Below are 16,640 nucleotides of genomic sequence, written 5' to 3'. Positions count from 1 at the left end.
CATCAATATTGAATTCTCCTAGTTCTTGTTCACGTGTGCCCGGGTCACCGTGCTTCCCAGACAATTCCAGCGACGCGTCCCCGTGGCCGTGCAGGACATCGGAGGCGGCCGGCGAAGGCCGGTGCCGCCCCCCTCTCCTGTCGCCGGAGCTCCCGTGCGCGTGTCCCGGCGAGGCCTCGGCGCCCGCGCCGTTCCAGCGGTCGACGGGGCGGCGCGAGCGGTCGTGCTGGCCGTGTCCGTCTCTCGTGCGGCGCTCCTGAGCAGGGCGCGTAGGTGAAGCGCCGCCGTCGTCGAAATCATGGCCGTCGCGGCGGAGCGAATCGCGAGAGCGGGCGAGCGGACCGTCCGATCCGTCGGGCCTCCAGTCCCGCGGCGGGGAGTTGCCCCACTCCCGCGACTTCTCCATTCCGAGATCGCTCTTCAGCACCTCCAGCATGTGGCGCATCTTGGTCTGCATAACGGAATTGCATTCATTAGCGGCGGCGGTGGCGGCGTCGTCGTCGTGATCAGTCAACATTACTACCGGCTGTGCAAAATGTAACAGCTTGCAAAAATATCAACGAGGAGAAGTCACTAATCCTAATATTTGGGAAGTATTCTGACAAAAGATGGCAGATGTTCGAAGGAGATTAGCGCCACGATTGCCACGGAAAGCGGAATTGAGCAAGAGAAGAATGCTGCTGCCAAGATGAACGAGCAGAGCGTTGAAGAGGTGAGTGAAAACCCTCGTATGCAGCGTAGTGTTTTATCCAGCAGAAACTTGGAGGAGATTCTAGAGCCAGTTCAGGAGGAGAGGAGTCTCAGAAAATGCTAAATGTGGATTGGACACATTCTAAAGAGGTGAAAGTGCCATGAAGGAAGTTCTGCAAGTAAGGATGTTTGTTGGCAAGATGCAAAAAGGAAGAAAACGGTGCCAGCTTGACAACTTGGATCAGTTCTGTACAGTAAAATGATTAAGAAAGCTAAAGATCGGACAGGATGGAGGGGGTAAGCCAAGACCTGCTCTCTCTTTAGCAGAAGACTCAAGAGACGGCAGAGGCCTCAAGAGAGAGCAGAGGCATCCATCTATTAGGAACTTATTAGGTGTCCCAACACACGACTCTCCTGATAATCCGGTGACTTGGTGGGAATTTTATGGATTATAAACATTCCTAGCAGTCACACACGTGGGGTGGAGTGAGCGGTGGTGCAGTGGCTATCACACTGTGCTATGAACCCGGCAACCCGAGTTTGATTCCCAGCTAACTTCAGTGATATCTGAACTGGTTCAGTACACCCCCCCCCGCCCCTTCACCGACAGGCACTGACCAGCGTCGTTAAGATCTGATAAAACAATGCTCACAAACAATTGTGAAGGCCTTCATCCAATCGAGGATTGTCAAAGGGCTGAACATACAGTCCCGCCACGTTTAACGCGGTAGACGCATTTCTGAAAAGTGCCGCGCTAACCAAAAAAAACACATTAAGCGAGAACGATTTCCCCACGATAAATAAATGTCACAATAATATTTGGCAAGATACGATATTACGCACACACGGTAAAGATGGACTGACAAAGAAGTAAGATGAGGGTACGCCGCCGCGTACCGCATCATTCCGCGGGCATACCCAGAATTTCCATACCGCTCAGCCGCGCGCAAAGCAGTTCATGGTCGACCGCTCAGAAACTGCGTTACAACGGTGCATGGCTCCGCGTCACAATGGTGCGTTTTCCCCAATGGAAGAACCTCGTTATCGCGAAAACGGGTTGCATGAACACGCATTACCGTTATTACTACATTACCGCAAACGTTTTTATTGTAAAATTCACTAAGACCATAAATGGTTGGTAATTGCTTAAATGATTAATAATTATTTATTTTAAACCAGGTATGAACCCATTGAGAAAAGCTTGCTAACAAGGATGCCTGAGGATTAATTCAAGTGTTGGCAGAAAGGAAATTGGTCCCAAGACACTGGTGAAATTGACATAAAATATTGGCATTGCAGGAATGTCACTCTTTGTGGAATTGTCTCTTGGCTAACACAATTGTCACCAGGCACAAATATCATTAGGTACAAAATAAGTGTAAACTACAAATTGTAAATGTTTTCTTTAAAAAAAACTTTACCTGGAGAAAAACCGAGCCGTTACACGGCCCATTATTAAGCGACGTTAAACAATCGGGACTCTCGCAGGATAGACCCCAAAAGCCACGAGGGCGAGGAGAAAGCCAAATTTTGCCTCCGACAGCTACGTGATATTTTGGCAGCGGGCAATAACAGGATGCACGTGCATTCAATTCGTCCAGTTAAAACGCTGATGCTTGTTTTGAGCCTGTTGTTGTTGCTGCTGCTGCTGCTGCAGACAGACGGCCGACTGCTTAGACGACACAGCACAAGCGATTGCTTATGAGCAAAGCAGCAGTTGTACACAGCCAAAGCGACACGCAAACAGATCTAATCTCGGGGATTAACAAGAACTCTCCCCCACCCCACCACCCCCCATTAGCTAAACGAATCTGCTTTTTTTCCAGAACGCTTGCATTAGGTGTGGTGTGGCATATTCGATTAAATCATTTATTTATTGATGGCTTTAGATGTAATTCATGTTAACCTAATGACCGCACATTATGCGTGGGCTCTGGAAAAAAATAATAACCCCCCCATCACCGCCCCCCCCCCCCACACAATGGAACATTTGGCGAATGGCAATGGCATTATATTTAACCTCTCTTCACCTATCGTGCAGCCAGATAAGCGACAAATGTCGCTGGGTCCGAGGAGCCATCAAAACACCCCTATAATGTCAGTGGTACGTTCCAACAGATGCGCACAAAATAACGGTGAATTTAGAGCACCCATTCAGGAGCGGGTCGCACTAAATCACAGGGGAGCTCATAAAGCATAGTTTCCACGTATAAACTAATTAAGGGTCATTGTGGAGCACTATGCCATATGTAGCAGAACATTGTTCCGTGTCTCAACATAAAAAATAAAATATATATGTTGCGTACAGCAGGTCAACATTGTGCAGATGGAGTGCTTTTGCCAATAACATCTGGTAACCCAGCAGCATTCGTTGAACAAGCATGACTTTGCTGACGAGTCCCGGAGGGTGAAAAAGCAGTTCAGAGTTTGCGTGTTTAAATACATGCTGCTAGATCCCATTGGTCTCGAAGGACAACATGCTAATGGGACTAAAACACTTCTATTTTTACGTGGAGACCGACCAGAGCTCTGGATATATTTGTTTCCATATACATACTTTCAGCGGAAACGCATGCCTCAATGCGAGACGCTCCAGGAACACTTTTAACCTGGATTAACGCTGTGACCACTGAACTCTACGGGTGGTAGGTCATGGTAGAACCTGGCGATTTGTCACGCCTGCAGTCAGTCACCCGAGTCATAGAGCACGTGACTTCACAGTAATCCTCTGCTACGGTCTACTCACAAAACCTATTCAATTTGGCCCACCACACACTGCCACGGATTAGGGAACCATCGCACGCATGTGCAGAAACAAGACGAAAACACTCATCTCCCCCCCACTCGCCCCCCCCCTCCATGCCGCCTTTCCAGATGAATCAGCGACGATCCCCCAGCCCAGCCTTGAAAGCTCTCGCGCGCAAAGCTCACTTCTTCAAGACGGTGTCTGTTTTTCTCCACGTGTCTCTCAAACACTCTTACGAGGACCCTGCGGGAGCAAAGAAAGAACAACAAAAAAAAGCATGTTGACAAACGCTGGCCACGTGTAACGAGCGTCGCGGGGAGGGGGGACAGCCCTGCGCAGACTTAAACAAGGCAGTCAGTCTCGAATACTCTTACAAACGCGAAGCCGTCCCCCGACGTCTCGGGGCAAACTCAAAGATAGATTCAGAGACTGATCCCTTGAGAAGAAACACCGAGTCTCAGAGAGCATCCCCTGACGGGGGGGGGGGCCAAGGAGGTCAGGCAGCAGATGGTGCAACGAGTGTGCCGTCATGTGACAAAGAAATGAAACGGATGGAGCAAAGATATCCGTCCACCCCGAGATGATTTACAGAAGACAATTACATTTGTTTGCTTTCATTACCTTTACTAGGTGTGTTCGTCAAACACAACTTGTACAAGTGGTACTGACGCAACCCTGAAATGTCATGCTCACGTCACTGCTGCGATAAGAGCCTCCACTCGAGTGAGTTCTAGACACCAACGACGGGGAGTATTTTGGTCTACTCTTTCACGCTGGCCAGACGTCTTGAAAGAGGGTGAGAGTACCCAACACTTTATCCCACCCACACGCAACCTGCCGATCGTCTGCGGTGTCTCTACTCATATTGCTGGGTGGACCAGTGGCTGGGGATGGTGGCGGGTTTAAGAAACTTGCTCGTTATTTCAACTGCCGTGCCGGGAGATCGACCCCGATGACCTCTAGAATACGGGTCTAGCGCGCTTAGCATTACAGCACGGCAGCATCACGATGGGGCAATATTTAAAACACGCATACGGTGGATTTGGCAGTCTCTACACAATTAGGAAAATACACGGTGTGCCTTGAATAAGGACGTTTTCCAGGTGAACGGATTAATTATAGCCTCATTGCTTTTGTTGGCTGTGAAATTGGCTGCTATATCGAATGGTTGAAAATAGCGGTGTACCTTTCATTGCACAAAGGACAATGCACGTGACTACTAATAGATGGTTTAAAAATAAGGCAACAATGAATTATGTTTTACTTAAGTTGCAGTGTCATTTACGACGAAAAGAAATGCTCAATTATAATCAAAGCAGCATATTTTGGTGATAATACCAGTTTAATATATAATTCACAAGTTGACCTGTTTGCTACTACCAGAATGTCTTACGTGAATAAACCGGCATTCACATTTTACAATATTACAGTAGTTACAATGAAAACTATAATAATGTAATTCATTTATTCAGGACAGCCACACTGACTCTCAATAAAAAAAAATTACAGAAGGCTCCTCTTGCATTTGGGTGTCTGGCTATACCTATTTAAGGAGGTTTTGCATGCGGAACGAAACGGAAACAGGCGGAGAAAACCCACACAGACGAGGGGATAACATCTCATTGGTCCACAGGGGTGGGTAGGTTAATGGACCCACTTGCTGTACTACCAGCCTCTGGCCACCTTGCGGCCCAGCATGTGTGGGAGTTTCACAAAGCCACGTGTTTCTACCAACCCCTGCCTTATATATTTTGGTCCACAATTGTATGCCACCATTCCCAGCAACAAATGACTACAAAGTGAAAGTGTGTATGAGGCTCATGTAAATGACTGGATTGCTTTCTTACGAATTTGAGAACAATCCCATTGCCAAGATGTCATCGGTGACCTGTCCAATAAACTGCAAGTATTTCAGCTCTTCTTCTCTGTGGGTAAGAACAACATGGTAAGTGTACATAGATTAAGTGTACACACAGATCAATTCAACAACACTGATTTAATTCTCTATTTTCTAAGCCTTGTTAGTCAATTAGCAATGTGCTATGAGCAGAAAGGCACAATCAAGACAGATATTTTTTTTTAAAATCAACACCATGAGTAAATTTGTATACTGGCAGGGCAAGGCATATATATAGTCAGGTGCGTGTAAGGCATTGTGGAGCCATGCTCTGTCCACTGCTGGATGTAAGAGCCACCACGCTGATTCCATCACCGCCCACAATGGAGTCGCAACACAGCTGCAATGCATCTCGCGCCACATGTAAGTGCTGCGCACCAACAGATGTGACTCCACTTGAGTGCCGGGCATCCACAGGGGAGCGAGTTCACTTTAAAGAGAAGCCCTCCTGTGTGTGCAGACACTAATACTCTCCTCCCCACTATCCCCCCCCCAGTCCCCGCTACGCAAGTCAGCCTGACTCAAGCACACAAAGGAATGTACCAAATGCACGAGACACCACTTACTGTAAACGTGCCCTCTCCGCTGCAGCTGACTTGGGCCTAAAACCAACGACAAAATATTTATATTTAGAAGCCGGTGGGTGGCAGCCCTTTGAGATGGGTCATTTCCCTTATAAATGCCAATTATTTTAGAATGCCAATTGTTTTTACGTCAACTGTTTAGCCAGGAAACCATTGCGAAGATTCAAGACTTTTTTTTTCAGGAGGTTCCCGAATTTACGATCTCTGGCCAATTCCGTGAAAGAGCGGTTTGGGGCTTCGCGCAGCGGGAAACTGGAGAACACTGAGAAACCCCCCACACGTACGAGGGCTAGCGCTCTACGCTTGCCACCTCCTGGCCAGCTCGCGCAGCTCCTTGGCGAGAGAGTGCTGTATAAGAACAAGCGGAGACAAGTTTCGTTTGCAAGGGACAACCATAGAAATATGGTGGTGGGGGGGAAAAAAATAATAGGGTAAAACACGCGTGTAAACAAAAACATTGCAGACAACAAATAAAACACACCACTATCGCAGTACACTCATGTATGGTGCTTAGCTATTAATTAAGCAATTTATATTTAACAATAACTTGCTGAATGTTGTTATTGCCATTATTTTATTCCAATTTCACCAGTCTTCTAATCTAAGTTTCCAATTTTTTTTATTAAGTCCCAGGCCTCCGAGCTAAAGAAAGCTTTAATGGGTTGCTGCCAGGTTTAAAATAAAGATATTAAACAATGTGATCAATTAGCAAGCAGTTGAACATGTTCTCTAGTGAACGTTATCAAATAATTCAGTAATTTCAAATAATAACCACTCCCCCTCCCCTCACGCGGGGTCCCCACGTGGTTGGGGCAGCGGATCCTACTTCACCCCTCCTAAGAATGGTGTCGACGCGCCGATCGGGAGCTTCCACGGACATTATATACGTTTAAAAAAATAACAACAACGTAGGGACCTTTGTCAATCCACTGTTGACTGGCGACGATGAAGAATGTCACAAATATATTCGGCGTAAAATTTTTAAAAACAAAAAACATCGTAGAATGCGCACACATTTCCAATCGCGACACCTACCGCAGCGCTTGGCTCAGTGTTTTCCACAATCGCTTCCACCGATAAAATCGTGCGGCAGTATCGTTCGTTGTGCCAAGCACGCAAATGCCAGCACCTGGAAACTTACCCCGGCGCAAGACTTGTGGCTTGGAACCAGTCCCGTGCCCGCATGGGGGCTTCTAGCCCCTCGGTGTACCTTGCCTGGAGTCGCCAAACACGAGACCACAAATCATAATTTTTTGCCGATTTCCTCCCAAATGTTTTATCCAGATTATGCTATCGGTGTCGCGTCACGGGACGGAGTATCCTATCGCAGGGCGGTGCAAAACTTAGCGCTGGAGAACAGCCCGTGGAAGCGGACACCACAGAGCTACTTCAGAGACTCCTTCACGAGACCTCTGGTGCCACACAGCGGTGTGCAGCGCCTTTCCAGCCAGACGGCAGTGCAACCCTTCAGTGTCGTCCATGGAAGTGGATACCACGAAACTACTTCTGAGATCCCTTCACGTCACGTCGCGTCCACACAGCAGGGCGCAGCACTTTTCCACAGAGCAGTGCAACCCTTCTCGTGTTGGAGAATGAAAGCAGAAGGTAAACAATGATGAACTTAAAGGCATTGGATTGATGGATGTAGAGACCTTTGTCAATATACCGATGGAAAAGGGTTCTTCTCCATTCCATACGGGTCGTTGGGGTCATACAACAGTGCGCTGGTAGGTGTGGGTTGGTGAAAGTTGGGGAGCATAGAAGTACAATACAGAGATTAATTTTGCTACACTGCCCTCTGCTGACCACCACAGAGTAGCTCCTTAGCCACTGATGACAGCCTGGAGTGCGCAACGCTTACCAATCTAAGCACTTTCCACACTCAAGCCTGCTTAGCTTGACAAGAATGGGTGCATTCTGGGTGATTTTGTAATTGGTGAACAATTAATAATGAAAAAATGCATATGAGACAGCTATGCAAAGGTAGCCCAAGCCCTTCTGCATGTGGCATAGTTACTTTAGACCAGGGGTGGGGAACCTTTTCTCTGCCAAGGGCCATTTGGATATTTATAACATCATTCGCCTGTTATATTTGGTCAAACATTTAATTAACTCACCGCTAATGCGATGGCTGGAACTGCTTCTCTTTGGCGAGGCGTGTGGTGATGTTAGCTGGTATTGATGATGTTGCTACTTGCAACTGCTTGCCCAGGTTTGCTCCTAGATGTATTGAATTTCGAGTCCCGCCTGCGGTTGCCTTGGCAGGGCCGGACTAAATGATTTCGTGGGCCTTATACGGCCCGCGGGCCAGACGTTCCCCACCCCTGCTTTACACAATAAGAATGGTCTTGTTTTTTTTACTGAAGCAGAGCAGTGGAGCAGGTAAGTGAACACACCTGTTCCAGCACCCAGCGTGCATGATTGGCGTCCGTCTGGTACATATCCTCGCTGCACAGAGGGCATCAGGAGGCATAAGAGAGATACAAGACAATATATGTACAAAAGCCACTGCCAGGGCATAGAGACAGTCTAAGCAGAGACTAAGCTATCTGATGAGCTAATTTAACATCGATGGTCTTTGCTCTGGTCTTTCATCTCCATATTTTGGGCAACACTTCGATCAATTCGGGCAATTTTCGGTGAGAAAAGTCCCAAATAGCAGCAACACAACTCTACACTCAAATCTGGTTCGTATTGAACCATCATCACGAGAACTACAATCTTGACTTAAAGCTTTCGTGACTGCAGGAATTCATACTCTTGGGTCTTTCGGTAAAGTCACGTAGATAGGTTCAAAGAAAATAACAAAAAATAACAAAAAACAACGACGTTTCCATCTCAACACAAGACTTGTGCTGCGATCGAAACGTCGTAGTTTTTTATTATTGTCTTTGAACCTATCTACGTGACTTTACCGAAAGACCCAAGAATATGAGAACTATAATGCCGCACCGTTAAGGATAGACAGATGGACAGAACGCTTTCAATCCAAGAAGGAATCCGTAAAAAAAAAAACTCGTTAAAAACATAAAACCACCCAACGTCTGAACGCGCCACGATGACCCCCGCTCCCCCCCCCCCCACACCTGTCGGGGTCCGTCTGCACGTCCCTCTCCACGAACGTCTTCCCGGGAGGCGGCTGGCGAGCTCGGCGTCGGGGCGGCGCGTAGTGCCGCGTGCGGGCCAGCAGCGCGGCGCTGGCGTCCGACCTGAGCATGCGCGGCGTGAACGGTCGCTCGGCCGTCGTGAACGACTCGGCGTGCTTCTCCAGGACGTCGCCGCCCGCGAACGTGCGGCCGCGAGCGTCGCGGTACGGCCGCTCGGGGGCCGAGGCGGCGCCTGCCGTTTACGGGGGGGCACAGCCAGGAGCGTCAGCAGCCTTCGAGGAGGTTCCCGTGCGCGTTCGCTGCTGCGAGTGTTCTCCAGGCTGCTGCGTTCGCTGCTGCGAGCGGTAATGTTGCGGTTATCCTGAGTTCGATTCCCGCTCACAGCCAACACCGGCGACTATTATCTGAACCGGTCCTGGGCCTCCCCTAGGTTGATTCAGCCTCCAAGGAGTACGAAGTGCGATGTGTAAAAACTTCCCCACTAGGGGGACAAAGGCGGCCGGGCGTGGTGCTGGCCACCCACCGCCTTGTGTGCCGTGCTGGCCTTCATAAGTGCTCGCTAACAGCACTTGCCCCAACAGTCTGTAAAGGCTATAATGAGAATCTTTGTTTTATTTCGATTTAAAGCTTTCGTGACTGCAGGGATTCATGTTCTTGGTTCTTTCGGTAAAGTCACGTGACTTTACCGAAAGAACCAAGAAGAAGGAGAATCTTTGTCTTTGTTCTCTCCTACACGTGCGGGTTTTCTCCGGGCAGCGGTGGCTCGGCACGGAGAAAAGGCACTTCGCCGGATGTCACCGGTGCGGTAAATAAAGGATTGTTTAGCTGCCATCTATGGGTTAGGCCCGCGGATCACGATGTCACAGAACTACTGCTCAAGTCATGTCAATATAAGCGTGGCTCCACACATTAGACAACCTCGCAGGCAAAATGTATGAATCAGTAATGATGTCGGAAGTATTTCTCATTTTATTTTAAATATGGCTTAGTCACGGAATAAGGTGATGGTTTTGACACGCACATGAAACTGAATGCCCCATCATCTGAGTAAGTGCGACACCATGGGATGTTATGAGCAATTATCCTCTCTCAAACTAATTTGGACCAACTATTTACATCTGTATGACAGTGCTCGTTGGTTGACATATGATGCCCAAGTAAAAAAACCAGAATAAGAATAATCATTACCCACATTTTTTATGGATCTGAATTGTAAAGCCAGGACTCTTTGTTCACCTTCTCTTCCAAACGCTCTACAAAAAGTAATTTCCACTGCATAAAAAACTAAAAATGTTGGGTCTCAAAGATGGAATAAGATAAATAAATATTTCCAATGACAGTTCTATTTTGCAATGACAGTCCCATTAGTGATGACCTGCATCAATCATTATTATTTAGATGTTGTGCTGTTCATCTTCTTGGTTCTTTCGGTAAAGTCACCGAGAAGGGAAATAATAAAATAATAAAAATAAAACATCATAAAATACAATTCTCACTTTGTGAGAATTGTATTTTATTATGTTTTGTGAGAATTGTATTTTATGATGTTTTGTGAGAATTGTATTTTATGATGTTTTATTTGTATTATTTTATTATTTCCCTTCTACGTGACTTTACCGAAAGAACCAAGAAGATGAATCCCTGCAGTCACGAAAGCTTTAAATCGAAACGTTGTGCTGTTTATATGATTGCCATGTACATGCATCCTCAGATGGTCTCTCACTTTAATTATTTAACAACTTTCAAAACAGCTTAGAAATGCCTTCATCCGGCAGTGGACTGATCACGGTTGACGATGACAAGGGGGAAGGGGGGCCCAGGGGGTGGGGGCAGGGGTAGGCAGCTGGGCACTCGCCTGCGGAGGGGCAGGACAGTAGGGAGCGGGCGCGCTGGGAGCCGGGCAGGGACGCGCCCCCCCCACCACGCTGGGATCCGGCGTGACGCCGCAGGTCGGCCCAGCGCGCTGCGTCGCGCCCGTGCAGCAGCAGCGGCGAGGGCGACGGGGAGCGGCCCGCGTCGCGCGGCGCCTCCGCATACGACGGGAAGCCCGACGACAACGCCAACGCACTGCCGCACCGCGGCGGAGGAGAGGGGCTCTGTGGCAAAACAAAGCCATATACGAGCTGTACTACCCGGCTTCGCCCGGAACTTGGATCCACCACACCTGGCCGCCTTTGTCTCCCCAGTGGCGATGTTCACACACCACAGCAGTTACTCGTTTGAGGCTGAGTCGACCTAGGGGAAGCCCAGGAGCGGTTAAAATAATCGTCACCGGTGGTGGCCGTCAGCGGGAATCGAACTCGGGTCACCGGGTTCGTAGCGCAGCGTAGCGCTAACCGCTACGCTACAATGCGTTACGCTTCCACATGCACGGGTCACGTGATAGATATGACGTCACAGCTTACTTGCCATGCAAAAAATATATACATTACTGAGCTCCCCCCCCCCCCCCAAAAAAAAAGTGTATTTTTATAATTTTTGCATGGTGTACAATCTGGAAAGTACCCACATGGCAAATTTCAAGTTTGTTGCATGTTGGGAAGTACGCTAAACATTTTGAACAGACACACATAATCACAACTTTGCCTTTTATATATATGTGGAGATATATTTTTTTACCAGGGAAGGCCCACTGAGCTACATAGGTTTTTTTCAGAAGCAACCTGGCTATCGTAAATGATAACTCAACAAAGTGGCTCGTCTTCATGTGGAAATTTTAATTTGGACTGCATGAATGATGATTTTAAATGTGGAGGGAAAAACCGGAAGACCCGGAGGAAAATCCACGCAATCACAGGAAGAACATGCAGTCCAAATATACAGGCAGCAGGAGGTCGTGGATTCGGAATCGAACCAACGACCTCTTGTATACCAGGCGAAGTAGTTCACATCTCGCTACCCTCAATATACGAGTCAGAAATATGTATGCACGTAACCCCGTAGGCTCCAGATTACAAGATGAGCCGTGAAGTCAGATGCACTCAACACTTTTGTCCTGTTTTAAAAATACCGGTTACACCTTAACACCTACCGAGATAAGAGAAACACCCCCCCCCCACCTTTTGCTTTAAAAGACAGGGAAAACAACAGGACATAAACCTTGGAATATGATCATGTAATGTTACGAGGCAGGGTGAGAGACCCTAGGGGGGGAATGATACCTTTTCAATAACTATTAAAAAAACAGACCTACCCTGAGAAAGGTGGGACTCAGCTCATTGGGGCACCACGGTGGCGAGATGTTAACTACCTCGCCTGGTATGCAGGAGGTCGTGGGATTTTTCCCCGACCCAGATGCCTGTATATTTGGAGTTTGCAAGTTTTCCTCGAAGTTGCGTGGATTTTTCTCCAGGTCCCCCGGTTTTTCCCTCCACATTTAGAAACATGCGTTTGGAGCATTTAGCTGCGATACATTTCTACGTGATAAGTCACTCCTTTGAGCTATCATTTGTGGCCGGGTCGCTTATGAAAAAAAGCTTTATATCTCAGTGGGCCTTACTTAGTAAAATAAAAAAATAAATGTAGCTTTTTAGTTGCATTGCTTGCGGCAACGCTTCAGAGCCGCATAGCACCATAAATCCTCATCCCATCTTAACTCCATATCTCCTGCTCCCTCCCATCCCTTCTCACTGCTGGATAATGTCGAAATGTGAGAAACCCTGCCAACCCCCTGACCTAATGCGTCGTGGGAGCGAGGCAAAGGGGTTGAGAAGTGTAACGCGGCGGATAAAACGCGGTGCTCTCGCTCTGTCGCTCACCCACCCATGTACGCGACGGTGATGCGGTGCGAGCGGAGGCTGGCCGGGAGCCCGAGCGAGACAGCGACGGGTTGCTCCGCAGATCCTTCTCTGCGTGACGCACCTCCTTTCGCAGCCACGCCCGCCGCTGCTGGTCCCGGTCTGCGGCCGTGCAAAGTCATCGCTTTCAATTTGTGCATGTGAGTACGTATGTATTTATGTTGAACTTCTCACGCACAATATGGAACCAACCGAGCTAATCGGAGGCACGGGGGAAGGGCAATAAACTAAATACAAAAAGCAGTTCTGAATAAATGAGTTTACAATCTAGATTTAAAAGCGCATAGCTCTGGTAGCTTCCTAATATCGGAAGGAAGAGCATTCCAGACGGCCGCAGAAGCGCATCTGAGAGCTCAATGCGGCGACCGTCTTTGTTCGATGGCTAGCCAAATGCCGCTGCTGTGAGGATGACACCAGATCAGCAAGGTATTGTGGTTCATTGTGGCAAGCACTACTTCATTGCCTGTCAAGTTTGTTCATCACATTAATAATAATAAAATTATATTCGAGTCGTCAGGTTGGAATAATCTAAATAAAGTAAAATATAAAATTAGATACTACTTAGGTTTTCGTGGCTGTGTTGTAATAAACTAAACTAATTTTTTTTATTGTAACAGGTAAGGCCCACTGAGCTATATAGCTCTTTTTCAGAAGCAACAAATGATAACCCAATAAAGTGGCTTATCATGTGGACATTTATAGCAGCCAAACACTATCAACACATGTTTCTAAATGTGGAGAGGATAACCGGAGGACCCAGAGAAAAATCCACGGGACCGTCGGGGAGAATATGCAAACTCCAAATATATAGGTGGCAGGGTCGGGATCGAACCCACGACCTCCTGTATACCATGCGAGGGAGTTAACATCCCGCTAAAGTGGCCCTCGCCCCACGTGCTGGGAGAGAAACATCAGACATCATGCCGAACAACTCGCAGCCCGACTCAAAAACACTTCGGAGATGAATATAAAATGGATCTTGGTGGTCTGGGGCCATCAACTAGCTATACATGAAAATCTGCTTTAATCGTAGCCGATGGATGGATTAAGCCCTAATCCGAACCCAAGTTATCCGTGTAGCCTCAGTGCTGCCACATGCTCATTATGACCTCCCACTCCTCTCTTCCCCATGTCACCCGGCCACCTGCCAAGCAAGCAATTCTCAAATTAGGTTCACCCATCCTCAAGAGTAGCCCGTCTAGCAGTGTATTGCATTGAGATGTAAATTCTGTTTAGTTGTTAGGGGGAGGCAGGCAACAGGATTGGAATGTGAAAACTGCTAGGTCAAAGCACCCATTGTTCAGAGAACCCTTCAGACCATCAATTAAAGTAGTGGATTTACCCTTTCGTTTATTTTTCACAAGCAAGTGTGAACCAATGGGGTCTCATATTCATTTTGTTGAACACATGTTTTGATAACTAACAGACGTTAATAATTGCAGAGTGTACAGATGACTCCACTGAAGCTAATTAGGAGGGCAGATTACTCAAAGGCTAAAATTGGAAAATTTTAAATGAATAATTCAACCTTTATTACAGATTTGAAGAATATGTTTTGTTTGAGTGTCTATGACATTATATTAATGGCCTTGTGGAATCATGTTTAATGGATAGAAACTTAAGGACAGACTTCAATATTAAGGATCTCATCAGCAGTCAGGCTCGCCAAACAAATAATGTTTTACCAGATTGTTACTGGAAAGAGTTCTTCCTCTAAATGCCATGAGTTCTGCCAGTGGCAATACACAATATTGGATAGAGTGCAAATGAACAACATTGCAAGCACACCAGATTGTGCTAGCTACTGGGTATAAACAACCACGGTGCCAGTGCTTCCCACAGCGAGTCATCTATTTAACGTGCAAAGTGTAATTATGAATCCACCACCTGGACAACAGTCACAGTACCCAATACTGGGGACTGTTAAACAATCCCAGGGCCGATTCCATTACATCAAGCACTTCATTTGTCGATAATGAAATACGAGCACTGCACCGAGCACTTCTGAGTGCAGCACTTCCTAAAGTTGTTTAATGGGGAAAGAAAATACAAAATATAATTGCCGCTTTCAAACTAAATCCGATTAGTGGTTAACACCTGATCTGCGAGTGCACTACATTGACATCCGAGCCACATTGCGATGAGGAATACCCACATCCGCCCTTGTTCATTCCTGTAATGGTACTTACATTTCACGCTAGTCAGTAGGCTCTTGGGCAGAGACGAATCGACAGCCGCTGTTGTGAGAGAACACGACATCACGCCACCATTAAACGGACACGCTCAGAGGTGGTGCCTCGTGCATGTACATCCGGGTGCGGTGGTGTGTGCCGGTAATCAAGAAACCTTTAGAGTATGTATGTTGAACTTCTTTCGCACCGTACGTAGCCAACCATGCTAATCGGAGATGCGGATAAAACTTAAGAGGCAGCATTGGTAGATCACGAAGAGAACACATGCTAGGTACCCATCTGGAAAGTCATTGTTGCATGTAGCGCTTGTACCATGCTGAGTAGTTCCGACGGACGTACTCGTAGACGGAGGTAAGTTAAGGGCTTCTGCCAGGGTTTATTAAAGCTGTTACAATATTCCACAGGGTACACAACTCCCGGGGACTCGGGGTCCTACTCTGAGTCCGGGTCCCTGCCGGCTAGCTCCGGTCTCTCTCTCTCGTCGTGTCGGATCGTGGACTCCGCCGACTCCACCGACCGGAGAGAGAAGCACCTCTACGGCTACCACCGGCTTCTCCCCAGACTCCCTATACGATCCCTCTCTCTACCCCTGGTTCCCTCTTCACCCTGTTTACTTTACCCGTTCCCACAGTGACCCCGCTTACGTCACGGGGTATCCCTTAAGTACCCTAGGAGACGTGACGTCATGTGCACTGTCCAGCGTAGCACGTGACCCCACGTCCCGTGACGTCATCGCACTGGACAGCGCACACGACGCCACTACGCTCCTCTACTCCTCTACACTTATACAATCAACGAAAAGAGTTACTGGGCAATAGGGCTCCGCTCAGACTCCCAATATGAAACTTCCCGGAAAAATCAACCAGACGGCAATCCTCAGTTTAGCTAGTTCAAATGACTCCCACGATTACAGGGAGCTGCACGCTTTCACTTGTGCCACCCTCGGGTCCAGTCATGATGTCACTTGATCAAAGCAGAACACAGAAGCTCCCAGGACGTAGAGCGAAACGTCTGACACCGTGATTGACACCACGTGTCACAACCCAAAAACGTGATAATTGGTTTTTTTTTTTACCCTTTTATCTGGCAACAAAACTGACACCTTTTTTACAAGGAGTCATGTTTACATAGACCACAATACCTGCAGTCATAATGCAAAAAAAAACATAACTCTGATAATGTATGCACTGTCCTTGAAGTTGATTGGTCCACACCCGAGACAGCTTTCCTTAGAGCCTAGTCTCACATGGTGTTGGACCAGATGACGCCAAAAGGCACACAACTCAAAGACAATGCACCATCAGAGTATGAGAGCTCGGGGTAAGCTACAGAAGAGACGTTCAACTTCCAGGATGTGGGTTTTTATGCAAAGAAAATGCATAGACTATTCCACCGAAAATTTTAATGTGCTTGGCATAGCATAACCTTCGACAAGAATTTATTCATTCTTGTTAAAAATAAGGACATGTTTACGATCGCTGCCCTCCTGCCGCGCATGGAAGGGAGGGGGGCTGGGGAAATGGAGTGAGGTAACGAGCCCATGGAAATGTGCTGCTGTGCAGCATTAGAACAACAATAATCGAGCCAAGCTGAGCCGCTCTTAATACAGCCCATGATTGCTCGGTCT

The 16,640-nt window shown here is 47.6% G+C and overlaps 1 protein-coding gene across 3 annotated transcripts in view; it reads right to left on the bottom strand.

Annotated features, from left to right (window-relative positions):
• Positions 1-16,640, bottom strand: part of SPATA7 (spermatogenesis associated 7) — a 35,818-nt gene that overhangs the window by 1,802 nt on the left and 17,376 nt on the right. For all 3 annotated transcript variants that reach the window (XM_078864561.1, XM_078864559.1, XM_078864560.1), the window contains 10 exons: positions 15,011-15,058; positions 12,787-12,923; positions 10,880-11,120; positions 9,004-9,256; positions 8,314-8,365; positions 7,059-7,132; positions 5,900-5,935; positions 5,284-5,361; positions 3,622-3,679; positions 2-451 (listed from right to left, as the gene is read on the bottom strand). In XM_078864561.1, coding sequence (XP_078720687.1) covers positions 2-451; positions 3,622-3,679; positions 5,284-5,361; positions 5,900-5,935; positions 7,059-7,132; positions 8,314-8,365; positions 9,004-9,256; positions 10,880-11,120; positions 12,787-12,923; positions 15,011-15,058 — 1,427 coding nt within the window. The remainder of the gene's footprint in view (position 1; positions 452-3,621; positions 3,680-5,283; positions 5,362-5,899; positions 5,936-7,058; positions 7,133-8,313; positions 8,366-9,003; positions 9,257-10,879; positions 11,121-12,786; positions 12,924-15,010; positions 15,059-16,640) is intronic.

This window comes from Lampetra fluviatilis, chromosome 18, assembly GCF_964198595.1.
Source record: "Lampetra fluviatilis chromosome 18, kcLamFluv1.1, whole genome shotgun sequence".
NCBI classification, from domain to species: Eukaryota; Metazoa; Chordata; class Hyperoartia; order Petromyzontiformes; family Petromyzontidae; genus Lampetra; species Lampetra fluviatilis.
The sequence above is the reverse complement of the archived record's forward strand: the minus strand, read 5'-3'. Positions and strand labels throughout refer to the sequence as shown.